Source organism: Ipomoea nil, unplaced genomic scaffold (assembly GCF_001879475.1).
Source record: "Ipomoea nil cultivar Tokyo-kokei standard unplaced genomic scaffold, Asagao_1.1 scaffold2480, whole genome shotgun sequence".
Classification (NCBI taxonomy): Eukaryota; Viridiplantae; Streptophyta; class Magnoliopsida; order Solanales; family Convolvulaceae; genus Ipomoea; species Ipomoea nil.
Genome location: NW_017618908.1, coordinates 4,106,440 through 4,133,572, shown reverse-complemented (window position 1 = coordinate 4,133,572; position 27,133 = coordinate 4,106,440). Strand labels below are relative to the sequence as shown.

The 27,133-nt window shown below is 38.3% G+C and overlaps 4 protein-coding genes across 7 annotated transcripts; all 4 read right to left on the bottom strand.

Annotated features, from left to right (window-relative positions):
- Window positions 1-238: 238 nt before the first annotated feature.
- LOC109153330 lies at window positions 239-2,952 on the bottom strand. The gene is made up of 3 exons (XM_019301232.1): window positions 2,432-2,952; window positions 1,236-1,580; window positions 239-1,099 (listed from the first exon to the last, which is right to left on the bottom strand). Exons 1-3 carry the CDS (start codon window positions 2,774-2,776, stop codon window positions 476-478), a joined length of 1,314 nt encoding a protein of 437 aa, XP_019156777.1. The 5' UTR covers window positions 2,777-2,952; the 3' UTR covers window positions 239-475.
- A 3,634-nt stretch (window positions 2,953-6,586) lies between these two features.
- LOC109152752 (putative pumilio homolog 8, chloroplastic) lies at window positions 6,587-11,191 on the bottom strand. Its single transcript, XM_019300399.1, has 5 exons — window positions 10,131-11,191; window positions 9,890-10,052; window positions 7,512-7,675; window positions 7,168-7,423; window positions 6,587-6,775 (listed from the first exon to the last, which is right to left on the bottom strand). The coding sequence occupies exons 1-5, from the start codon at window positions 11,189-11,191 to the stop codon at window positions 6,629-6,631; spliced, it is 1,791 nt and encodes a 596-aa protein (XP_019155944.1). The 3' UTR covers window positions 6,587-6,628.
- A 3,664-nt stretch (window positions 11,192-14,855) lies between these two features.
- LOC109153329 (metal transporter Nramp2-like) lies at window positions 14,856-18,232 on the bottom strand. 3 transcript variants are annotated; one of them, XR_002049494.1, is made up of 4 exons: window positions 17,455-18,232; window positions 15,682-16,471; window positions 15,309-15,589; window positions 14,860-15,269 (listed from the first exon to the last, which is right to left on the bottom strand). XR_002049494.1 is itself a non-coding variant. In XM_019301231.1 (4 exons), the coding sequence occupies exons 1-3, from the start codon at window positions 18,039-18,041 to the stop codon at window positions 15,371-15,373; spliced, it is 1,596 nt and encodes a 531-aa protein (XP_019156776.1). In that variant the 5' UTR covers window positions 18,042-18,232; the 3' UTR covers window positions 14,861-15,264; window positions 15,358-15,370. The 3 variants fall into 3 exon arrangements, 2 of the variants coding, with proteins under 2 accessions (XP_019156775.1, XP_019156776.1); XM_019301231.1 differs by having other exon boundaries at window positions 14,861-15,264; window positions 15,358-15,589; XM_019301230.1 differs by having other exon boundaries at window positions 14,856-15,589.
- A 1,637-nt stretch (window positions 18,233-19,869) lies between these two features.
- Window positions 19,870-26,238, bottom strand: LOC109153257 (F-box-like/WD repeat-containing protein TBL1X). 2 transcript variants are annotated; one of them, XM_019301118.1, is made up of 14 exons: window positions 26,007-26,238; window positions 24,649-24,794; window positions 24,132-24,549; window positions 23,888-23,982; window positions 23,751-23,797; window positions 22,996-23,146; window positions 22,801-22,864; window positions 22,030-22,188; window positions 21,789-21,910; window positions 21,389-21,463; window positions 21,211-21,264; window positions 21,037-21,110; window positions 20,643-20,717; window positions 19,870-20,334 (listed from the first exon to the last, which is right to left on the bottom strand). In XM_019301118.1, the coding sequence occupies exons 1-14, from the start codon at window positions 26,065-26,067 to the stop codon at window positions 20,115-20,117; spliced, it is 1,761 nt and encodes a 586-aa protein (XP_019156663.1). In that variant the 5' UTR covers window positions 26,068-26,238; the 3' UTR covers window positions 19,870-20,114. The 2 variants fall into 2 exon arrangements, with proteins under 2 accessions (XP_019156663.1, XP_019156664.1); XM_019301119.1 differs by lacking the exon at window positions 26,007-26,238 and having other exon boundaries at window positions 24,132-24,539; window positions 24,649-24,729.
- Window positions 26,239-27,133: the final 895 nt, after the last annotated feature.

Sequence of the window (27,133 nt, the reverse complement as noted above, 5' to 3'; positions counted from 1 at the left end):
GCCATGGTGGCCTTCATGCGTGTAGCACGGGACTGGCCTTAGAATGCAGTGGGTCCCACTTTTTTGAAAAAACTCCAAATTAGCACAAAGAACTTGGACATTCTCTCTCTTCACTCTCTTTTTTCTATGTTACATTTTTTTCTTAAAATCCGTGAACAATCCCCTTAATGAGGATGCTCTTACATTGCTTATTTTATCATTAATGTAGTCGTTAATTAGCATGTAAATGTATGAAATTATATAAATCCACTTTTTATTCACAGAAACCACAGTTCAGAGGGGCAGAATTTTACAGAACTATAGAAGATGCAAAACCGCCAGCCTTACAATTGGAATTCATCCTAGGAAGTATTACATTACAGACTGAAAAACCAAAATGTAATAAAGTTTTGGAGAAGTAATCTCTAAATAATCCTGTGACTATGTACAGATTGCCAGATTGGGATACACAAACTTAAAACTTCCATGATCACCTTCACCTCAAATACTCACCCAATGTGACGCTATTGGTTTTGCCACCACACGATTTATCGAGTGCAGAAACTTTAATTTTGCAGGCCTCGTTCTTCGTTCTCGCCCCTCGAGAAAGCTCACAAGCTTCCCCGTTGGAACTGTGTCTCAGCTCTGCAGGAGGAATGAAACACTCTTCTGATAGCCCGGGGACGTTGAATGCTACTTCCTCGATGCTCCACGCTTCTTCCATCCTTGTCTTTGTGTGGCTCATGGCGGTCTCGCCAAAGCGGAAGAGGGTCACCACTGACCGCCCCGAATGGGCGATCACGATTCCCTCGACGGGTTTATAGTCGTCGAGAAATGAATTGATTGTGGTCTCCCAATAAACAGCATTATTAGTACTGCCTCCATTTGTTTGGATTCGGGTGAGTTGCGAGTCTTCCAAGTGCACGAGAAGTCCCGTTTTCTGGCTAAAATAGCCAAAGATAACGTGCCTTACTATCTCTGCTGCCCCCTCGCTCCTCGCCTTCAATGTATGTGGATCGGCTGCGAGTTTGAGGACGAAACAGTCCTCGCCATTTATCTCCTTTTCGCCCGTGCATCTTGCATTGGCAAACATGTTGGCAGTAGTTCGAGGGTCCAGTCCCTACAAGCAAAACCGAAGGTCTTAACATAAATGTGCAATCCAACTATCAGCTTAGACTTTTAGCTCATAAATATGCAATCCAACTATCAGCTTAGACTTTTAGTTGAGATGAAACACATGCTTCAATTACCCTCACCTGAAGGGCACGTCGCAAGGGTCTGACGGGACCCTTTGCGGCGTGTGTGCCAAGCCAAGGTGTATGCCTCCAAACGAGCCCACCGTTACAGCCAGCATGAACTTCGTTGCTACCAAGCGCGAGCTCAATGTACCACATGTCGGGATTCATTTGCCAGAGCACAAAACCACCAGAATCAGGCGTTTTCGAAGAGTTCCTGTTCTTTATAACCTTGGTGGCTGTCTCGAGATCCGAGGCCAACATCTTCAGCTTGCCCATCGCGTATGCATTGGCGATACTCTGAAGCTTCTGGCCCCCAGAAGCCGCCATATACTGCTGCAAGATGTACTGAGCTGACGACGTTTCCTGCAGGCATGCCATTGAGTTCGAACAATCCAAACAAAACAAAAACAAAAACAAAAAAAAAAAAACCGAAACTCTAATAAACCACAAAATCACAGAAACCTCGTACCAAATCACAAGAACTGACAGCATATCTACAAACTACATTACTGTACCTTAAAAATAGCTACAAGAAATCCATTTTACTGCAAGCATAGCTTTGAATTTGCTTCAATCCAAGTTAATCTATATCTATACTCAACAAATTGAAAAAAAAAAAAGTCTTTGTTCCTTTCTTGTGAAGACTAATATACCCTTTAATCAAATTATTCTCCCTATTAGCTATACTCTATTTATGCTTTACACCAAGTGTCTAATGCTTGTTCCTTTTCTATGAAGATTAACATACCCTTTGACTAAATTTTGTTAATCATTTGATAACAGTATCATTAACTAAATTCCTTCATTAAATTAAGGAATATAACTTCAAAGTTCTAACTATGGTTCCCAATTGCCACTGTCAATAACTCCCATATTAGTAAAGTGGTGCAAACCTGGTCGGGCTGTTTGACTTGGTAACCATTATGTTACAAGTTTGACTCGATTCCCTGACTGGCCCGAGTGGCTCAAACTGGCCTAACCATTATGTTACAAGTTTGACTCCACTCTCTGACTGGCCCGAGTGGCTCGAAGTGGGCCTAACCATTATGTTACAAGTTTGACTCGACTTTTTGACTGGCCCGAGTGGCTCGAACTGGGCCTATGAATAATTTAGACTAGTTTACCAAGAAAACAAGAAAGTGAATAAAGATGAGATTTTTAATCAAGAAACAAGAAAATATAGAGAGAATAAAGGTGGAGAGACGTAGACTGACAATTGGGGTGTGTTTGATGGTGAGATGAGGCAAAGGGTCGTTGTTGGTGACATGCACGGGGGCGAGCGGCGCGCCTAAGATGCCGAGGAGGAGCCTGAGGTCGGAGCGGGAGGCGGCGGCCGGCGGCCGGAATATCCAGTTCCCCCACTTTTCGCTCTTGGACTCCCCGCAGTCCGACCCGGTGGGATCCGGACCCTCCAGCAGCGGCGACAGTGCCTCGCCGCCGGGGCGGCGGCGACGCCGGATGATTTCAGAAGCGGAAGGCGAGGGGCGTCCTCGGCCCCGAGGTCGGGCTCTAACCAACTCCTCTTTGAACGCCGAAAAGAAGCCCTGTTTTCTCTCCATAACTGTAGAAATGGGCTCAAGAGAAGATCCCGAAACGAAGACCCTCTCTCTCTCTCTCTAGAATCAAGTGTGGAGAAGGAAGAATGATGGCATCTGCAGAGACAGAAAAGCGTGCGGAAGGTGTGTGCGTGCAATGGGTGTCAGACTGAATGAACTAAAAGGAAGCAGAGCAGAGATGATCTTCGTATATTTAAAGCTACAAATAATTGTGGGGTATTTCCACTTTTTTTTTTTTTTTTAATACATTTTTTTTAGAACGTTAACTTACTTTTTTGAAGTCAAACTTATAACTCTGTAATTTTTAAGGGGAGGGCTAACTCGAATTAATTGATTCCTGTAACAATTTTTTCATGATAGAGAGTCCGGATTGATCATTCATCATAAGTTGCATCACTATTGGCGGAAGAATTTCAAGATCACTTTCCATATTCATACTAACTAGCTTATCAATAACACAAATTTTGCTCTCGATAAATATGATTAAAAGAAACCTCTCAATCTCTCGTAACACCTACCTTTTGAATGTCTCAATTATTAGGACTCTATTATCTATATTAGACTAGGACTATATTATTCGTATTAAATTAGGATTCTATCTAGCATCTCTATATATTCACTCCCTATACTCTCAAACGTTATCATTGAATACAGAAAATATATTTTCATATGGTATCAACTAGGTTTTTTCATGAAAAATATCGGTGTTAATGACGGCTTTGTTCTTGGTTCCTCTGAACAGACTGTTGCCGAGATTCCTACGATACCTGCGAGTGGTAGCCTCTCATCGGCTCATCACTTTGTTTCGTTAAAGTTGACCTCCCGGAATTATCTATTCTGGCGGACTCATATATTTTCTGTATTCAATGATCAACCTACCGTGCCCGTAGCCAAGGGCTAGCGCATATAAACCGTCTCAGCAAGATTGTCATTTAGGAAAGCATTGTGAATGTCTAACTGTCGAATAGTCCATCCACGAGAAATAGCTAAGGATAAGAGAAGTCGTACTGTAGTCGGTTTAACCACGGGACTAAAAGGCTCAAAGAAATCCTCACCGGCAACCTGATTGAATCCCTTGGCAACTAATCGAGCCTTGTAACGCTCAACCGAACCATCAGCTTTTCTCTTGGTTCTAAACACCCACTTGCAGCCAACCACATTCATACCTCATTTAAAAGGAATGAGCCGCCATGTATTGGTGTGCACCAAGGCATTAAATTCCAAATCCATTGCATCCCGCTATTCGGGAAATTTGACTGCTTGAGTAAAACATGTAGGCTCAGTAGTGACATCAGTGGATAGAGCAACATGATCATGCGGCTTCGAGCTCCGTGTATTCATCCCATGAGATCACGGACGGCTCGGCAAAGGCAGGCTGATCGCGGTGCTGGTCGGACCTAACTACGGGCACGACAGGTTGATCATTGAATACAGAAAATATATGAGTCCACCAGAATAGATAATTCCGGGAGGTCAACTTTAACGAAACAAAGTGATGAGTCGATGAGAGGCTACCACTCGCAGGCATCGTAGTAGTCTCGGTAACAGTTCATTCAGGGGAACCAAGAACAGAGCCGTCATTAACACCGATATTTTTCATGGAAAAACCTAGCTGATACCAGATGAGAATATATTTTCTGTATTTAATGATAATGTCTGAGTACAGGGAGCGAATATATAGAGATGCTAGATAGAATCCTAGTCTAATACGAATAATATAGTCCTAGTCTAATATGGATAATAGAGTCCTAATATATTATTCGTGTTAGACTAGGATTCTATCTAGCATCTCTATATATTCGCTCCCTGTATTCTCAGACATTATCATTGAATACAGAAAATATATTCTCATATCAATGATATTCCTAAGTAGATCCAATGGCATTGCATTTTATCACTTCGAAAACATATAAAATTTGTTCACATTTTATCAATTTAACATTTTAGTTGAAATAGAGCACATGCGTTAATTTAGTATCAAAGCTAACCCAATAAAAAGAGACTATGGTTCGCTCCTATAAAAAAAATAATCAGTTCGCACATGTGAGGGGCATACTAAGCATTAGTTTAGCTAGTTGATATGAAACACATCTTTCAAAAGTAAATATATAATGGTGGATACTGCGTTTCTAGTTTTGATTCGTTGATAATATTTTACTTGCAAGAAAGATATTTGGTTGTTAATTTTATTTATATATTTTTTTTTAAAATCCACGATTGTTGGCCAAGAAAGCTACGTGAGGGTGGGGGGAGTTGACGTACTTAGGTGATGGGTAGTTTCCGTGACCTAAAATGATTGTGAAATTGTTTCTAATCTCCTATAAAACATACAACAATTCTATCTGCATTTGATCATTCTATTAGGGATTACACATGATTGATATGACATTTTAATGAACATTTGTTTATTTAATCTTCAAAAAGGACAAACATTTATGTTTAAGTCAAATTTTTTAGACCACATGTTTCCTCGATCAGATATACTAAAACCCCTCACACCAAAACTAATCTTGTTTATGTCGAGCATTTGAGTAGGACATCAAAAGGCAATAAGACACTATTTCACTGGTTCTAAGGTGGCTATATTTCTAGAGAGGTTAAACCTAAGAATTCTGAAAGTTAAAAGCGCAGGCAGACGACTGGAATAGGTAGAGTTAAGGAAAGCTACCCAAGATATTGGTTTAGTGGATAAAAAGTTTTACTTAAAACTTGCTTTCACAATGGCATGGCAGTGACTTGATCGGGATTGGGATGTGCTTCTTGTGTGTAGTAGAGGTTGAAATGTGCTCCTTGTACACAAAATTTATCGGAATTCAGAATATAATTCGACATAATCTAGAAAGATAATCCAAAAGACAAAGTTAAAGAAGGCTAGTTGTCGGGATAAGAAATGGCACATGTCGTTTTCCTAACCACTTCTATTAATAACAAAAAAAAAGAAACCATAAAAAAGGACCCCTAAAGTCTAAAGAGTAGATATATGACCATACGAAATTTATGAAAAATTTTATAATATTGTACATTTGTACGTGAAAATATAATGCATTATATATGTATTTGAATCCCCTATATGTTGGTAATGTTTAGTTTAGAAAATAAAAATGTGAGTTGATAGCATTATTGTTGCTTTTTATAAGGAAGATTAGCAGATAATTATAGTTGTCCAGCACCTTTTCTCTCACAAATGTAGTAGCACCTTGTCTTACGCAAATGGCACCTTGTCTCTGGCAAATGTAGACAAAGTCGTTTTCAATAAATAAATTGCATGCCTACATAATCTGTTACCGCAGACACATAATTTAAATGTTATTTTAGACCAGAATCTACAAAATGAACAGTCAACCCTGGTCCATTGTATAATTTGTCGTCTTTTACTGACTAAAATCACAAAGTAAATTTACCCAAGACACTCCCTGAAATAGTGACACAAGTTTCTCTCGTCACACAAATAAAGAATAAATGAATTCAGAGCATACTTTCAGCAGATAACCAAAGTAAAGAATGAAGAAACCTTGTGATGAAGAGGCTATGATTTTATACAGAATGAGAACTGAAAGCATTTATTCAGTGGCAGTCAAGAAAAACTATTACATGCCCTAAATACCTCAAATAGCCACCCATCAACAAAAATAAACAAAACCAAATTATACAAAAATCCCCCAAAAAAACAAAAAAAAAAAAATACATTCTTTGATGCTTCTGCGGCGCCAAATCGTTCGCCATGCATCATCCCAAATCCCTTTCTTCTAGTCTGCTAAATTCAGTCAAAAACACAAACAACATGACACAGCGCTACAGTTTACATACCGACAGATCAATAATGCGAGCAGAAACCGACGAACCCATGCGTGCTAGCTACTTAGAACAGAGAACGCTGCCGCCTGCATGTACATCCCTACCGCCCCTACTCAAACAAGCGAGGATCATTTTCCCGTAGATATTACTCTGCATGGATGGCGCGTTAATCATGATCAGATCAATGAGTGCGTTGAACACCTCGCCCTACATATGCAGGAGAACAAGAAACACGGGTTAATGATCAAGAAACGAGGTTAAACAAGACATTCACGAGAGAAATTATGAAATTTCCGACCACCTGAAAGTGATCTTAAATCAAGTTGAAAGTAAAAAGTGGTCGGAAATAGCAACCAAGGTTTTTCCGGATACCAAAAGTGGTCGGAATAAGACTTTCGACTTGATTTAAGATCACTTCCAGGTGGTCGGAAATTTAATAATTTCCAGTGGTGATGTTCCCTATACAATTCTTTTCTAAAAGAACGTACGAATTGTCAAGGGAAGAAAAAGGGTATAGCATCATCTTGCTTTAAATGAATTCAGATATTTATGATAGTGTTTCATAATCTGCTACGAAGAAGATGACTTAATAAGCTTACCTTTGCTACTTTCAATGCCTTCTGAATGACATAGTTCCCAAAAGGATCCACTAGAAGCATCGAAAGATTCGGGCTCGAGATCAACTCCTTGATAATCTTAGTAGACTGCTCCCCCGAATTCACAAAGAATTTCTCGACAACATTACTAGCGTATTTGTTGCACGCGAGAGATGCAAACTTCCCTTTGAGCCGCCCCAGCAGATTGTCTTCTACTCCCGCTATATTTTGTCCCAGAAGATGTTGCACGACATAGTTGCTGGGCATCGTGAAAAGATAACAAGAACCATGTTATTTAGCGATCGACCCAGAAAGTAACGATAAACAAAAAGGTTTCAGAAGCAAACCCGTAGGGATTTTCGGATAGCTGCACAGCATTTGCTATTATCTCGTTTACGAGACTCTCCCTCGCTTCTCCACGAGCATTTTCTATACAAGACTGCAGCACACAGCACCCGTTTCTATTGGTCGCAATCCCGAAGCAGTTCTTCGCTATTTCATTGATAAGATGCTGCCAAATATAGTTTTTGTCAGACCGCTAATTGTGCGAGAACCTATAGAGTATTTAATAAAGATCTCTTATCAAGTAAAAGATGCAATGGACTCGGGAACCAGATGTAAAAGTAGTAGTATCAAACAAGAATAACGTGCCCATATGGCAAATCTTATTTAATTAGATATTTAGATAATTCAGATACCAATTCGAATAATATGAAGCAGATAATCGATTATTCACAAAATGCAATACTAAACTATACGAACTATTTTTGTTTTTGGTCCCTCAACTATAGTGACAATTTCACTTTTTCCCCTTCGACTTTAAAATCAAATAGTGTTGGTCTCTTGACTATTGACAAAATGGACAATATTAGTCTGATTGTTAAGTTTTTGGTTAGTTTTGTTCGGGATATTTATGTCCATTAATTCACTTTAAAAGAACACACACAAAACTCGTTATCAATGCCAAGTGAGCACACTCTAGCAAGAGAGTTTTGACTTATAATCTTGTCCTATTTATATACACATGCTATACATTTGTGCTTGGCCCAGATTGCCATAATCAATCCTTTGTACTTAGTACTTACTACATTTGTGCCCTAGCCACTGTTTTGTGAGCCAATTCGATTGATCTTTATGTTTTTTGACACTAATAAATTCATTATTTGACAATAAGAAATAGATATTAATAAACTATATGAAAAGCATTAATTGATTCAAGAATGGAAATTTCAAAATCTTAAAGAAATATATTTTAAAAGCTCAGTCCTCGGGAAGAGAAACCAGACACGTAAAATAGGACAGAAAGGCTGGGGGAAGAGGGGTGGGGGGTGTATGTGTATTCACTAAGAGCATAGAGAGCTATTAGAGTATTAGACCAACACCTTATAGTGAGGTACTAAGGTGATGGGTCTAGATGAAGTAAATATGGCGAGGTATCATAAATTCGGTATTTACGGTCATAACATGATGCAAGAAGACCTTCACCAGTCACCACATATGAAATGCATCCTAAGATGAGAAGAAATGTCGGGGAGAATTCAATGTGACTGCTGGAAATGAAGCAAAGGCCTCGGGACTGGGTCCTACAAACAACTTTTTGAGTACTACTGACTCTGTTACAATGTAGTATCTGTTCATAGCTACTTTCTCAACTTACTGAAGCACAAAGAGTCAATACCGCCCCATTGGGGCTCAAACCCATGACCTCCCTGAGTCTCGATAACTTGTGATGAGCCGATGAGGATATGGGTTATGCCAAACATAGCCCAATTTGGAGGAAACTGTTTTATTGGTGTGGTGGATATACTTTAGGTCTTTAGCCAAAATTAATTAATTTACACTATTCAACGAGTCCAAATGGAGGCCCAAAATTCAATGGCAAACAAATGATGCAAATCTACAACTTTTCGACAACCTTGACATGTTTCAGTAATTTCGATATATCTTTTCCATACAAAGTTGGATTGATGCTATTCACGATTCTATTGAAAGCAAAGAGAAAGATCTACAACTTTCATGTGTCGAGTATGAACAAATTGAGGCCAAATCATGGTTAAAAAAAAAAAAAAAAAAAAAAAAAAAAGTGGGGTGGGGCTCAAAGTTACTGCTCGTGCATAGTCAGATTCCTAGAAGGGAAAGGAACCTTTCTCTACTCAAATTAGGGACTCTAAGATGCATCATCTCATATAGTTCAAGTCAGCTATTCCCATAAAAAATTTTAAACTCAAATTGCTCTTAGTTATCCAAGACACCTTTCTATTCCGAATGAAGTGTTAAATTTCAGTATAGAAGAGACACAATTTACAGCACCCATAAAACGGCTTTATTGAATGGAACCATTGAAATGGTGCTTATCAATCCAGTTCTTGATGGTAACAGAAAATGAACCGTGCCTCAAAAGAGGGGTGAAGAGTGTATCATTCAATTATATATAGATACGGAGTGAATTGATACATTATCAAGCTTGAAGGAGTGTTGAATCTTTACCATTCCCATATTTTCATACTATTAGGTTTTACATAATCAACTGAGCACTATGAAATATAACGGTTAGAGGTGACAAACATAAGAGTATACAATCTAACAAGACATCAAACGAATTCAACTGCCACATATAAGTCTCTACCAACATTTTTGTCACCCAACATAACTAAAAACAATATATAAAAACATAAGTTTCATCAACATTTAGCAGCATCTGATAAAGAGAGCTATTAACCGTTACCTTGTTGTATTCAAAGGAGAAATTTTTCAAGCAGTAAAGAATCACAAGGTGGCCATTGGGGTCAGAAGCCAATGTAACAGCACCAGGGCATAAAGCCGCAATTACTAAGGATCTTTGCTGCGGCGAACTAAGATCTTCCAACAATTTCTGCATTGCTCGGGCCCTTAAACACACACACAAGATCAGTTTATTATATATTTCAAAATGAAAATTTTTGAAAAATCTTGAGAATTAAGCATACCCAAAGGGGTTGAGGCAAATGGCGACGAGCTGAAATGGTTTCTTAGTTACAGCTAAAATGATATTAGTTCTTTGTTCTTCACTGCCCACTGAGAAAAGCTTCTGAATAAGGTAACTCCCAGATTGGTTCTTCATCAAATCGCCCAAGTATTCGATAACCTCAGAGAGTACAATCTCAGTTCCTTCATTGTCCAAGAACACGAGATTATCCTGCAATATTCTGCTCCCATTTTGATCCTTTGCTAAAGAAACTATCTTTCCTCGAATATCCTCAAGATTCAAGGCTCCCTGATGAATTTCATCCTTCTGGTTCAAATTACAGGTCAGAGCATTCAAAAAGCTCGGGTTTCTGGGCATTGAAACGTCCATGGATTGAGCAGAATTTTGGTTCAAATTAGGGAATGGGAGAGTTTGGTTTCCTGGAAATGGTTTCTTGCAGAGCAAGAAAGGGTCCTGCTCATGATAAACCATTTCACTGTTTCTAGACCTCAGAGGCTCTCCTCCTCCGCCACCTCCTCCGCCGCCGCCATACCACAGCCATGGCTGGGCGGCGGCGGCGTCTCCGAGATTCCGGGCGGCTCCGGCTCCGCCGCCGCCATCCGCAGCTGTAGTGGGCCAGCTCCTGGCCGGGCCCACATTCAGATTATGGTGGGGCCCACCAAAGCTCAAGAAATCCCCAGCAAAACCAACATTCTGACTCTGGGCCCTCCTCCTCCTCATCATCATCATCATCAAACCCTGCACGTCCACATTGCCACTCGTCACTTGGTACCCAGGCTCCGATCGCAACCCGGGAGACACGTCAGCGCCGCCCCACGTGGAACCCGCAGCCGGCACCGCCAGAGGGTGGTAGCGACGGAGCCCGTAATCCGGCGACACGCGCAGATTGGAGAGAACTGATTCGAGGCCAAGAACCTCGGGGGGGTTTGGGTAAATCTCCGCCAAGCTGCTCCGCTGCGGGGGAGAATTCTGGTGCGATTGAGGCGCCGTCTCCGTCTCCGTCGCCGGCTGCAGATACGACGGGATTCTCACTCCCCAGTGCTGCTGTTGCCGCCTCTCCATCGTCGCCGTTACAGAAAAAGAATCGGCAAAGAAAGAAAGGAAAAAAAATGAGGTTTTTAATGGGTTGAAACTCCAGTAGTGAAGACTCGACTCAAGAGTAAGCAAAGCCTTTTTAAAATCGGTTTTCACATTTTGAACTTTTGGTTCTATGAATATGGATTTTTGTTATTACTATTATTATTATTAAATATTAAATATTAAATATTAAATATTACAGAATAAATAGACATAAAATCTTATACATAAACATAATCATCACGTTTATAAATATTTTTATTTAATACCTTCGTATAACGAATCATACAATTATTTTATAATTTGTATTCTTAGTGTGAATGTTATTGTCATTTTTTATGGATAATGAAGAAACTCAGTCAATAAGGTGTTAATAAGAGTCGAATTAAGTACGAAAATCTGGTTCCATACACTTGATTATTCATTTTGGAGCTATTATTGTTTATTTTCTTTAATGGTTGGGTGATGTAAAGCTGTAATTTTTAAATAAATATTACAAGTTTAATTTTTAATTTGTGTTCAATATTTAATAAAGTTGTGATGTGTAGTTGTGCACCCAATTAAACTTGTGACCATCCAAATAAAAGAATCATGTTTCACTCAATCAACCACTCATTTCGAAAACTTGTTGGGTGTGAGTGAATAAAACAAATAAATAAAGTATTTTGATTTGTCTCTTTTTTTTTTTTGTCACTTAATAAATAACTAAATGACTAAATCTGCATTACAAATAATTAAGGGACTAGATCTACCCAACAATAATAACTAAGTGACTACAAGTGTCATTTTTCCTTTCTTTTTTAGCTAATATTATTTAAATTTATTTATTTTTCGGTGACGTTCACTGAATTTGACTTTTACTCAAAGAATGCTTTGACTTATTCTTTTGTAGCTCACTTAATAATCATTGCTGATTCTCTCATGATGTGTCATTATTTTTATAAAAAATTGTAAAATGCATTTTCAAAAGAATGGTTTTAGTAGGGGAATGTGACATGATTTAGGGTGTGTTTAGTTACAAACTTTTGCATAGAAAGTCAATAACGCCTCCACCAAAACTCGAATCCACAACATTTAGAAGTTCAATTTGATATCATTGGACCACAAGGTCATTAGTTGTTTTCATTACTTTAGTCTTCTAGAAATATAAACAAGGTATTACAACATTTTCTAATTTAGTAATATCTATCTTTTTGAGACTTTATTTCAATTATCCCTAGAAGGCAAGTGCTTTAATTTTAGGAAATGTATGTTATGAGAAAATGAATCATAAGAGTACCTAAAATTCACTTGTTAAGACCAACTAAATTAAAAATTATTATTGTAATTATTTTATTACTATTATTATTTAACAAAGACATATCAACTTTTTTAGTGTACGTTAGATCTTTCCTACTAACTATTGTACTAGAAAACAAAGTTCTAAAAATGGTGCTCCAAATTTGGTTGCAAATTGTTATTTGAGTAATATTTATATTTCCTACTATGTGATCTAATGGTACCCGGGTTGGACTTCCATTTGGAAGATTGTAAGTTTGAGCATCAGTGGAGACGTTATTATTAGCTCTTTGTATTTCAGTAGATTGAGAAAGTATATGAACAGATACTACAATGTAATAGAGCTAGTAGCATTCAAAAAATATTCCTCTACAAAAAAAAAAAAAAAAACACTTTCTTAAATTCTTTTTATGTATTTAATTATTGTATTGATTCTTTATTAGTTGGGATTGATAAATTCATGAATAGTTAATAAAAATAGTGAGTTATTTTTTTTTAAAAAAAAATGTCATATTAAAAAGTGAACATTATTTATTATTTTAGTATGGAAAATTACAAATTTTTTAATGTTAAGGTGTGAATAGTGTATTCCTAATGATTATACGTGTTGGTTTTATAGTACGAGTTCAATGGTCATACTAATTAAGAACATAAATTTGAATAGAGATACTTTAATTTGGTTATAGAAAAGCGCTTGGGAGTAAAAAACTCATAAATAATTAAACACGTGTATTGTTATAAAAATGTGACCGTATCCATTTCCTTTGTTCTTGGGGAAAATTATATAATTTCGAAATAATTAATATTGATTATGATCGGCTATTAACACCTAATAGCTACAAACTTAATGGCCTTAATCAGTTACAAACATAATTGATAAATGCAGGTAATGTCCTTTTAAGTTTTGCATATCATGTGTTTCTCCTTGAGGCATTCTTGGCTCCAAGTTATCATTTTTTTTTCTAAACCACGAGGTGGTCAGATCTTTCTCTGTCTGTTTAACGGTTCAGGTCCATCCGATTAATTTCCGTTCGCTCTAATAGGCTGGGAGCTGGTCTGGGAAGAATCGTCACGGTTCCAAGTTATCATGAAGGTGTGAAACTAACTCTTGATAACCAAACAGAGGGCTTGATTGGACATGCAAACATGGGCTGAGACTAAGAGCAAACACATTAGTAGATTTTAATGAATTTTTTAAAGAAAAAAAATTATGATTTTTACGCTAATGGAGAAAATGGTTTTTAGGTGGTTGTTATTATTGCAAGGGATGATTTTTAGTTGGACTGGAGTGAAAAGAGAAAATGAGAAAAAATAAATAAAAAATAAGCTCTGCGTGTTGAGCGCAATATTTGTGCCTAGTATGCGCGTGCATAACATGCGCCATGTTAGACGTGTAATAGTAAGTTTTTTTACTTAAAAAAAAAAAAAAAAAAAAGATTGTCGGATTTTTTTTTTCTTTTGGGTATCCACTATTCATAACATCTTTCCTTGCCTTTTTTAGCCACAACAGTTTTTTCTTTAATAATACCACTATATGAGCCTTTTAACTTCTTTTTTTATGGTTACACAAAAATAATATTTGTTTCCTTTATATGAATATATCACAATATAGTTGTGTGTAAATTACATGTGGATATTATATATTGGGAAAATGGCCAAATATTTTTTTTAAACTTTATATGAGAAGTTAATTAAGCTTATGAACTTTTAAAAGTCCGAAACGTTGTTGGAGCTCGCCAGAACCTTAGTGACCTGCTATTATAGGTCACTATTCAATTTGTGGACTTCGATGCTCAAAAATAACTAGTTGATGAGCTTAATTGTGATTTTTAAAAATTCAAGAGCCTAATTGGCTTCCCGTATAAAGTTTAAGAGCCTATTTGACATTTTTCTCTTATATATTTGGAATATTGAATTCTAGGTGTACACAATTTTAAGAATTTTTATTAGAGATTAGAGATAATTTTTTATATATAAATATGAAACAATAGAAATATCAAAGTATTGAACCCCGCGCTCTATCACCGTTTTTTGTCAAAATCTTATGAGGTAGTCAAAAAACTCTACAGGTATGATCTACACATATATTTACCTTGTGGTCCAATGACACCAAGTTAAACTCTCACGTTCTTTGTGTTGGAGGCCCTATTAGCTTTCTGTACTTTAGTAGGTTGAGAAAGTAATTACGAACAGATACTGCATTGTAATATAGTTATTAATACCATTAAAAAAAAAATTGTTCTCTAAATACATGAGTAATCTTGACTACCCATTACCTTCCCAACAAACAACAACATTCCTCAATGAGGTTTCGTAATATTAACACAACCAATATGTAATAATATTCATCTACTCATTAATTACATAATAATATTTACACAGAACTCAAATGTTCAATATACTTCATATAAGTTTAAGAAAATTCTAAGATGTTGATCAACACTAGTACTGATTACACCCCACAAAATCAAAAGATTAATGCAAAAAGGTATCGAGTTTGTACCGAGTACATTGTCTTCATTGCACCTGGTAGAACTCCAAACTTTTTGAATTACAATATAATCGGTATTAGCATTGATCAACACCATACAAACTCAGCGACGAGTAAATATTTTATAAATTTACTTTCTATATTCAACAAACACAAAATACACCTGTTTATATCATGTGTATGCAGCAACGCCTTTGAGAGAGCTATCTGAACGTGATCTGATCGAGACTGGGCTAAATTAGTCCAATCCATTCTATCTAGTCAAATGAAAACATATGGCCTGTCATCTCTACAATGCCTAATTCTCAGTTCTTGAATATAACAGTTCTGCTATTCCCATAGTTTCCTGCAAGGATCAAAATTTTCCTCTGATGAATCGAAAGATCAACTTCATTCTAGCTTTCGAGGTGCGAAAATCCATTGGTGTTGCTAGACCACGGCGAAGAATGGCTGCCATGGCAAGCGATGAGGTAGACGAGGAAGGCTACATATCCTGCAGCTACAAAACCCATTGCCAAACCAACGAGCAGCCCGTCAAATTGAGAAAGAAAGAAGGTAAGCATAACATATCCGTTTACCACGATTACAAAGGCTGCTATGCCCCATACCATCCTCTGCAGCAAAAAAAAAAAAAACGAATCAAGAATTACGTAGCGAATCAAACCACAATGTGAAGAAACCGAAACCACGAAGTCTATGTGTTTACCTCTACGGTGGTCCCGATTTTGAAGACTCCCATGATTCGCTCGTTGGACACCAAGGTTAGCAGAGGTATAATCGCGAAGGGTATCTGCATACCTTGAACCACATTAAGCCACTCATTTAGAGAATCCAAAGAAGATTGGGACCGGTTGAAAACCACAGCCACTATGATGGTCGGGACGATGGCACAGCTTCGAGTGATCAAAGATCTCAGCCATTTCTTCATTCTAAGATTGAGAAACCCTCCCATTATAAACTGCCCAGCATAAGTACCCGTCATGGTGCTGCTCTGCCCGGCTGCCAGGAGGCCAACGCCCCATATGTACAAAACCGGGAACAGCTCTCCACCGTATTTCTCCTGCAGAAACTGCCCAGCATTCACGAGCCCTATGCTCTCCGCCTCGTAAGTTCCATAAAACCCCTTGGCGAAGATGGTTGTCACAGCCAGATTGAGCAAGAACGACACGAGAACAGCAACAGATGACTCGATGGTGTAATAGTTGAGAGCCTCTCGCACTTTCCCTTCCCTTTTTGGATCGATTTGCCTCGACTGTACTAAAGCGGAATATAGAAACACGTTGTGAGGTGTTATCACACACCCCACTATCCCAACGGCCTGTTGAATCGTCTGTGAGCTAAGCCTTGGCACTAACATGCCTAACATGAGTTGATCCCCACTCGGCCTCGTCTCTACAAACACCCACGCAAAGGATAATGCCATTGTCGTGATCAAAACCGCGAAAATAGCTTCTAGCTTCCTAACTCCATAGTTTTCAAGAAACAAGAAAATAAAACTGCCAAAAAAAGGAAACTTCAACTCAATACTCTTTAAGTGCATATTGATAACAAGTCAACAACATCTATGACAATAGCACACTGTTTGATAGGTATATTAAACTCTAGACTAATTCAGAGTTGAATTGTTATAAGATCTCGTGGGACTTTGGGAGCTCATGTAAAGCCTGGTCTCCACTAATATCATTAAAGATGTCACTGTAATAATAAACTTGTAAAATTCTCGCCCCAAGGGCCCCACATTTCGATCCAACAGGATTGTAGAGGGATAAATCACGGTGAGTTAGCAGCTCATTAGGTGGGAAAACCCGTGCCTGGTGCCCACAAAGAGCCATCCCAACGGGTGAAACACCACACTGCCGCTGTCGGGGCTCGATTTACATACCCCAGCCCAAGAGAGTATTTGGAAGGATGTAAATCACGGTGACTCAATGGCTCAGCATACAGGGTCAAATGCCAATGCCCAAGAAGGGATCTGCCCACTTTGGACATAATCCCCACACTGCCGCGGCCGAGGCTTGAACCTTCGTCTTCTCCAAATATTGCATACTGAACCATTGAGCTAAGCCCATGCGGGCAACGTGATAATAAGCTTCTCCCAAAAGTGTTGAATCCCCAACCCTAAGGGCCCCACACCCCGGTCCGAGAGAGCATTTGGGAGGATGTAAATCATGGTGATTCAATGGTTCAGCATAAGGGCCAAATGCTAATGCCCACAAGGGATTTGCCCACTTTGGGCATAATCCCCTACTATCGCCGCCGAGGTTTAAACCTTCGTCTCTTCCCCTAAATATTGCATACTGAACCATTGAGCTAAGTCCGTACAGACACGGTGATAATAAGCTAACATTATTGCTAATTGAACATTAGTTTTGTTCAGAAACTATGTATTACTATACTAATTAATACTCCTATTGTTACAGAAGGTATGCAATCACTATCAATTTCAAAGGCAAGACTTAAAGAATGATGAGAGATTTACCAATCAAAAGCAGTGATGAGGACACCAACCCAGAGAGGGATGAAGTCATCACTGAGAATCTTGATGGCAATGGCGCTGCCAATGACTTCTTGAATATCGGCCCCAATCAAGGCAAGCTCCGCCATGAACCAGAGCAGAAGCGTGGCCCAGTAAGGATACTCCTCGCGGCAAATCTCGGCCAAGTGGCGGCCGGTGGCGACGCCGAGGCGGAGGGAGAGGAGCTGGATGAGAAGGCCCATGGCGGTGGACCACATTAGGACCCAGAGGAGAGAGTAGCCGGCGATTGCTCCGGCTTGGATGTCGCCCTCCAGGTTCCCCGGATCTAGAAACGCTACGCTCATCAAGAACCCTGGCCCCATGAACTCCCACAGCTTCCTCCACGAGAACGGCGGCGGGGCATCATCATCGGCGGCGACCTCCATTTCCATTGCCCTGATTTTCTCCTCCTCCTCCGCCGCCTCCGCCTCCGCCTCGTCGTCATCGGACGGCAAGAGAAAGAGGGATTCTCGTTCAAGATTGTCTTCCTCATAATGATGAAGGGTGGTTTCCCGATCCGGCGAGCGTGAGCTCATCATTTCGTCCCGCATTTCCACCGACGATAATGCTCCTCTGAGATGCAAAGACTATGGCATTACGCAAATCAAATGGCCTGAAAAGGCACCGGCAAGGCGAATACTTTTACGAACCTATGACTTGTTTGTGAACACCCATTTCGATCAGCTTATCCGTCACGCACCGCATTTTTTCAGACAATCCGCCAGCTTTTCAAATTTGATCATTAATCATGTCGAACAAGAAAACACGGGGCCCAGCCAAGGGGTTATTATTTTGAAATAAATTACATTTTTTCTCGTAAGTTATAAAAGATAATTGTAGAATAGAATTCGTCCCTAAATTATGTTGCGTTTTGGTCCCTTTATTTATAAAACATTAAGGAAGAAAAGCGAGCACGGAACTATGGAAGTTAACTTAAGAACGAAAAGTAAGCATGAGAAGTTAGCTTATTGACGAAAAATGCAACGTCAATAATAGCTTAGTGGCGAAAAGTGACCAATATCAAAACTTAAGGACGAATTTTACAATTATTCTATAATTTAAGAACAAAAAATACAATTTTTTCTAAAGTTCTACTACATGAACTCCGTATTTTTACTGCTTGATGTGGTGAATCCAAAGACGAGGAAATTTTACCTTTAGGCAGACATTAATCGGCTGACTAGGCAGTCTAGGCGTCCGAGTCAACCAATTCGACGCCTTAGACAGCCAAACTTGACTCCCGACTTGGCAATCTCAACGCCCGAGTCGACCAATTCGACGCCAACTAGACCAACTCAGTTTAGTATTTTTTTAATATGCAATGTGTACATTTTTTTATTATTATTACTCGCACATCTAGGCAGTAGGCGCCCCCAAACGTCCGACTAAGGTCTAGCGCTTTGTATTACATTTAAATCGAGTAAAAAATTGAGTAAACCTAGCACCTGCTACACTAAACTGTATCACCCTGTATGCACACAAAGACCCCAACCAAGTTATAGATTAATTTAGTAATAACAAAGTTAGTTGATTTTTTTTTTTTTTTTTTTTTTGTGGGAGTTATTTATTGACCATCTTGATTTGAGTGAATTAATTATGAACAACTTATGTTGGTTTAGCTTCTTGTTATCTTTTATTGACTAGAATCATAAAATGAGTTTCACCAAGATCGGACGAAGGAGGGGTAGCCATGACTTCCTACCAATAGAATAATGAAGTTATAATTCATTGATGCGATTTCTTTTTAAGTTACGAGGATCTTATCATGAATCCACTCATTTCTACTGCTTCCGATATTGCTGTTGCGTTGGATGTAGGACTTTTATTGGACTTGGAGTTGGTCAAGGGACTGTTACCGGGTCAAACTATAGAAGGTATCGCGAGACAGCCTGAGACGGAGGGAAAAATACGATGCCGGACTTGCTTCTATTGGACCTGGAGTTGGTCAAGGGACTACTGCCGGATCAAGCTGTAAAGGGTATCGCGAGACAGCATGAGGCGAAGGGAAAAATACGAAGGTGGATACAGCCATCATCATCTATAACGAAGGTGGATACAGCCACGGCAGCCTCCCCCTTCATCCAAAATAGCCAGTTGCCTCCACCTTGTTCCGAATTTTCTTTTTAAAAAATGGTTTTTTCTTTTTATTTTTAAGAAAACTTATATTTAATGAAAACTTATAACTTGTAAAAAATACTATTTAAATAACTTTTAATTTTTAAATAGTCCAATTGCACATTTTTACATTTTTTTTATGGAAAAATTTAGTGACCTATTTAACACATTTTCTTAAAAGTTTATCCCATTGATAAAAATGCAATTTTACTGCTCCAACCGGATTTGCAGAGCACAACATTAGTGCATCCCCCAGGCTCCTAGCTGCCATAACAAAAACCATTAAATCAATAGTTCAAACTACACAAAGTCTAATCGAATCAAAGGAGGTGAAGATTACAGTTGCAGAACTATCCACCTAAGTTGTAGTAAAGCTAATATCACCAATGTTTTGAATCACTCACTCGAATTTCTACACCGAGATTCTATATGCAACACTGCAGCTACATTTCGACAAAGTTCAAGCGTCCCGAATCGCTATCCCATGCCTAGTATAGGTTCTACATTTTCTACATACGGAAGTCCAAGACACAAACCACGTTGTTTGAGAAACAAGCAGCAACCTTCTTGCCTTCCTTGTCCCAACAAACTTCGAAAATCCCACCATTCCCGCTGTAGGTCTTCACAATCTTGGCTTCCTTCACCGACCATATGATCAGGCATTTGTCTAACGATCCACTGGCTAAGTACTCACCGTCTGGGCTAAATGCAACAGAATAAACAGGATCCCTGGTTTTCAAATAGAGTGAAATGCGTTAGTAAGTACAAAGATGTCAAAGGGATGTTTCATAAGATCAGTTCCCCAAGGAGTTCTACTACATGTACTCCCTAATCTTACTCCCTGATGTGGCGGATTCTGATTAAGTTATTTTTTTCGTGTGGGTCCCAATACAAGTGTCTACATCAAGGTTTTGTGTGTAGGAGTACAAAATGGGAGTACATGTAGCATTTTCCGTTCCCCAAGTCCCATTCAAAGGTCGGACTTCACTCCAGCATTTCATTAACAGAATTGAAGCAACCAAAAATATATCTGATACCTGTGGCCATTCAAGCTGTGGATAACTCGCCCTACTTCAACATCCCATAGCTTAATGGTTGAGTCAAAGGAGGCACTATACAAGAAATCACATGAGTTTAAACAGTATAAAACATTGGACGATTATTTTTCAAGATAAAAGAAGTCGCTAAGTAATTCAAAGAAAATAACAAATGTAAGTATTCACGGTTCTATGGACACTAGAATAGTAGCATCAGAGTACTAGAAAGCTAAGTGATCTTCTATAGATCACGGAGAGGGGTACTCTTCCAAAACAAAAGGTATAGATCATTATTACAACTGTTGTGATGGAATTAGTATCAACAAAATGATAATAGTTACCTCTCTACTTCTCTTAGAGAGATAACATTGTATCATTAAATTAAATCAATTACCTTGCCAGCATCAACTGCTGATTTGGGTTGCTTGTACCTGGCCCTGTCGGACTCCATCTAATTGTGTATATCTCCTGAAAAATAGCAATTCATTTTCAAAACTTTAATGATTGTATGAGTGAAAAAGAGGAAAGAGATGTTAATCTGTGAATGAAACTCATGTGCATGCCACACCTTAGCATGTTCCCTCAAATCCTGCACACATGTATCCTGCTTCAAGCTCCATATCTGCACCATAACAAATTTGAGTTGCTAGAGTATTCCTGATATATGGTGGCTAGTAGGATGCAGGAATTTCAATTCTTTTACTGTATGGATAGAATAAATCAGAAAGGGGAAATAGCAAAACCACCTTAGCTGTGGAATCATCAGAACATGAAGCCAACAAGGAACCTGAGGGATCCCACTTGATAGCATTAACCTCACCCTAAGATAAATATCAAAGATGCTCAAAGTGAGAATGTAGATCAAAATTAGATGTCCATGAACTAAGCAAGAGAAATATACACACGCCCTATATTATACCTATTAGGCAATGGTAATATAGGAATTTTAAAAAATTGGTACAAGCAGTTCAAATGTCATTTATATATAGGCATTTCTTGAAGTCATTGTATTATATTCATTATAAAGGTCTTGTCTTCGACATTCTTTTATTCGGAAGTTTTTTTTTTTTTTTGGGTGGTGGTGGGGTGGGGGGAGATTAAAAAAAAAAAAAAAGAGAGAGAGAGAAGGTAACTGTCAAAATGAACCTGATGCCCAGAGAAAGTTTTCACTGGTCTGTTATCCCCAACTTTGCAGACATATATCATGTTGTCAGTGGAGCAGGTTGCAAATGAGGTATTGTTTCGCCAATCAACGTCAAGTGTGGGGGCTGTGGTAGAAATTATGTTTATACTTTATAGCTGCTTCAAAGCCCTCATATAATACAAGGTAACCTGTTTAAAGTAAGATAAAGGTAAAACAGAATCACAGAAAATGTCATTGAACAACCTGAGTGAAATTCGAATTGTTGCTTCCATTCGCCTGCCTTTATGTCCCACACAATAGCAGTTTTATCCACACTACCACTTAGAAGATAGTCACCTTTTTTGTTCCATTTCAAAGAGAAGATTGGCCCTTTATGCTTATTCAATGTACTTATCAGCTCCCCTAGACAAAGAGACAGCTTCAGTATCATCATAGCTGATCATAATTGTCAAAAATAAAACAAACAAACAACAAAAAGCAAAACAAAACAAAATGCTTTTTTAAGTCAGTCCTTAAATGAACCCCCCTTTTGTCAACCAGAGAACAAAGTAGATGGGGAGGAAAGGGGGATCAATCAAATGTCTAATCAAAGAAGAAAAGGTTTTCCATTCACCAGCCCGCCTTCCTCACTCCCCTCAGTTAAGCATTAAAAGCAACTCAAATATCAAATCCAATTAATTTTACCTATTGATTGAAATTATTCCAGCGAAACATGAAATACATTTAGAATCATATCAACAGCTGAAAAACTATTCTATAACAAATACAACATATGATAAATTGTATGCCATCACATGATGCTTCTATAGTGATTGGGACAAGAATCTTCTTTCCTTCAGTTCATAACGCAATATGAAAAACAGGCAGTTAAATCAACACCTAAAGTGTAAAAAGCAGAGGTGGAGATTTGTCAAGAAATTGCTACTACTTTTTTCAGTGCATTTTCTTAATAATGACTCTCTTCATAGAAAGTCTACTATTTCCACATTAATAACATTGAAGTAGACAGCTTACCATCCCGGTTCCATATTCTTGCCTGACCATCATAAGAACCAGTAGCCAGTAACGTACCATCGCCCTGCATAGAGAACAGGCCAAAAAAATTCACAAATGCAGAAGTCTTGTTGACAATACATGCAACCCAAGCTGACCCATCATATAAAAGCATTGGTAAAAGACAAGAGGCACAACAAAGAATGTTAGCCTCACATTCCAATCAAGTGTTGTAACATCCTTGCTTTTCTCATTAGTTCGACCTTTGAAATGCTTCAATAAAACAACATTTACTGGTTCAGTCTGCATTTTAGAACTACATGGCCCATCTCCAATTGTCCAAATTCGAGCTGTTGAATCTCCAGACCTAAAAAGAAGGGAATATATGTAATATTAAGCTTGAAAGAAGAATAAAGGTAATGAAAATTTCACACATGGGGCTATTGGTCCCAACCAATGAGATAAGTACAGCAGACTCTTATTACAGCCATCTTAAATCTCAGAAATGAAATGGAAATAGTATACATCACCTAAATTACTAAAGACATGGGGCGTTTAGAAAGTTCCCGAACTCCAAGAGTGTTTTTACATTTGACCTAACTTAGGGGGATATCAGATAATTGTCCTACTATAATTGCCCTGTAATACATATCAACAATAAAGGAAAAACAAAACAACCCTGTAATATGAAATGAAAAAAGGATTACCACCCTTTCAAGTGAGCCTAGTATTACAGTAACATAATACAGTTTTCAGCCCAGAAAGATAACCAAACCCAACAAAACAAATACAATTGAGGTGGAATTGATCAATGACCTTACTAGCCTCCCACCCAAGACAATAGTGACCATTAGTAAAAGTGATATGATTAGCTAGACATAAATAGGAAAATAAATCTAAACCACAAAATAATGCATAAATGGTTATTATTCCTGAGAAAAAGCAGTGAAAATTCAAGGCCATATACCCACCCAGATGCAAGAAGTGAACCTGTTGGACTCCAAGCACATGCAAATACCTGCCACATTAATCAAGAATAGCTTTATTATTTTGATTATGGTTACATAAACATTATCTCCCAAAAAAGAATCATGGTATGCAATTAAACCTCAGATGTGTGCCCTTCTAAAACCAAGATATCAGAACTTGGGATTTCACAGGATAAGGATGTCAAGCTTGTGCAAATATCCATGGGTTCCGGCTCTATTTTGAATGTCAACAAATAAAGTGAGGGAAATCAAATCAAAGATAATAGCATCAACAAGATGAAAAGAAAAAAAACATGATAAATGCGCTTAGTCTAGGGTATTTTGCATGAAGTGTGTGCATAGAGAGACAGAATCATATGTTACCTCCAGCAGTTTCATTCTCTTCATGTCTGATACTAATTTTATCATTGCTTTGTTTGGCTTCCACCATAAGATCCTCGTGAGGTTTTTCTTTGTCTTTGCCCTTCTCCTTTTCCTTCTCCTTCTCCTTCTCCTTCTCTTTCTCCTTCTCCTTCTCCTTCTCCTTATCCTTCTCCTTCTCCATCTTCTCTCTATCACGTTCTCGATCTTTATCCCTTTGCTTCTTTTCCTTCTCCCTTTCTCTCACAGGTTCTCGTTCATGATGGTCATTTTCACTATTACCTTTATCCTTTCCCCGGGATTTACTCTTATGGAGATTTTCCTTTTTCTCTTTAATGATCCTTTGAAGTTCATTTACATCCTTGGTAATCAGGTCCAAAGGTTGTAGAAACTGAAAATCTTCATCCAGGTCTGCATCATCCTGGATACTTAGTCATTATCAGTCATCAAAGACTCAAAGAGTTTCCATGGGGACGGAAAAAAAAAAAAAAAAATCAAACAAGGAAAAAGTTAAGCATACATTATTCAAATTTGCTTCCAATTCAAGGTACTGAATTCCTTTTTGCACAAATTTAACAAGAGCACCAGGAGGAACCAAATTTCCATCTATAGTGCTTTTATGTATCCCTGCCTCATATCCTAGGGCAAAAGCAGTATGAGTAAAACCTGAAAAAGAGATTATTTGAGAACAAATTAGCAAACCAAGCAGTGGAATATAGAGTGAGAATAATTCAAAGCAGAAGATTCTAAACACAAGTTGATTTCTCTGAACTTTTGGAGGAAAAACTAATCAGTTTTCTTCTGAACGAACTATTGCAAAGCATGACGCATAAGTGCATAAATCGATGGTCAACATAAAAGTTGGTTCATCATGTGAGAACAAGACCTGGTTATCAAATCACCACATTCTAAGAACTTTTTATATCTAAAATACATTCAGAGTATTAGAATATATTTTATTATTGAACTATGTGTCTGTGATATGTTTATTGTGAAAATAAAATATAGATTGTGATATGGGACTTTTGTAGGCAGGGGGTTTGCTATTAAAAAGGAAAAGTGCATCAGCTTCACTGCTTCACTAATACATCTTTGGAAGCTTTAAAATATAAAATCAAAAAGTAAATTCACAACAAGAAAAAAAGAGCAACATAGGTAATCAACTGCAACAATATCTAAGAATGTACATCAGAGCGAGGCACCTAAGGATACCCCTTTTGTGGAATAACTGTAATCACTTCACATTTTTATTTTTCATGTTAGGTATTTGCTATCAAAGGTGATTCAAGTTCTATGTCAGAAAAATGCATCATAAAATCCATTTTGGTTGTTTCAAGCCAATTCAAACATTATCCTTCTTTATAACTCCATAAATTTTTCATCAATTATACAGTATGAAAATACAGGAGTATTTGAGAACTCAATCTGATTTTTTAAATACAGGCTGGTTAGCTAGAGGCCATATCTTAACAACGTTGCATCAATTCATCTTCAAATCATACTCAGAACATCTTTGGATTCCATAACCAGAAGCAAAAATTCCAGCTTCCTCAAAGTTAAACCCACTAAAACATATACACAAACTCCCTCACACATTCAACTCTTTTTACCAGTGAAAACAAAATCAAAGTTCAAAAATACCAAGTTATTGGACACGGAAGACTACCGAAACAAGTTAAATTTGAGCAAGATACAGGGATTACCAAACCAGAAACTCAAAACAACGAAATGAATGTTTTCAAAAGAAACCCTAATTAGCTAAAGCGGCAAACTTTTTTTCCCATTTTCACCTGCTATTCTTCGTTCCACAACATGGAAATGCATACCGTTTCTTAAACTGAACCCTAAGTAGCTAAAATTAGAACGGGGGAGAATTACCGGATTCGTGAAGGTAGCGGAAAATGAGGTAGTTCAGGTCCTCGGACGTTATAGAGAGCATCCTCGCGAATCGCCACCGGCGACGGCGAATGTATATGGGTGATAAGGTGTGTGCGAGCAGCTAGAAACCGCAGAGATTTTAGAAGAGAGAAGAGGATTGAAGCGCTACATAAATATCGCATCGGTACGGAGCTTCATCGCCGTCGACAGATTTGGAGGGAGGAGATGAAATGACTAAAGTAGCCTTAGATGACCCAAATAAGGATTTTTAGATAGGATCGTATTGTCTTTGCCCAAAAAAAAAGTACGGATGGTATTCTAATTTAATTCATACCAAACTTTATGAAATTACAATTTCATAGTTTGGTTTTTTTTTTTTGAAAGAAAAGAAACTTCATTAATTCAAATCATAGTACAAATCGTTGACAATGAAAGAAGGAGGGGTAGTATGCCACTCCTGACGTACAGACATAGAACAAGCTTCCCTAGCTAGGCTATGGGCTACTCTATTCGCAGTACGATTGACATGGGAGATATCTACGTTTGTGAGTGATCGTAGCATATCTTTAATATCAAGGATAACAAGATCAAAAGAAGAATCATCACTGTTTTGCTTAATACTTTGGACAACCTGAAGCGCATCTGATTCAATTTGGATGCTGCTTATACCTTGGCTCTTCGTCCATGTGAGCGCTTCCCTAATAGCAATCGCCTCGACCTCTCTTGGAGTGTATAGGCCTTTGCCGGGGATACACGCAGCTGCAACAAAGTGTCCAATATCGTTTCTAAGAACCCAACCGTATCCAATTCTGTTGCTTTGAGTGTCCACCGCTGCATCTGTGTTCAGCTTGAGATAGCTTGGACAAGGAATTTCCCACTTTTGATTTGACTTAGTTCTTGACGTAGGAACTCCATCAGATCCTCTCACTATAAATCTCCAATCAGCTAGGTACCGCTTCGTGCCTTCAACCAAGCTCCCGGGGTTCGCCGATTTTCCGTTCCATACTTTATCGTTCCTAGCTGCCCACACTCTCCAGCAGATCATCAACAGGAGGCTACAACTATCAGAATCTAACATCTGCATTTGTATGTCTAGCCATTGTGCAAAGGTACTCGCCCCATGCAAA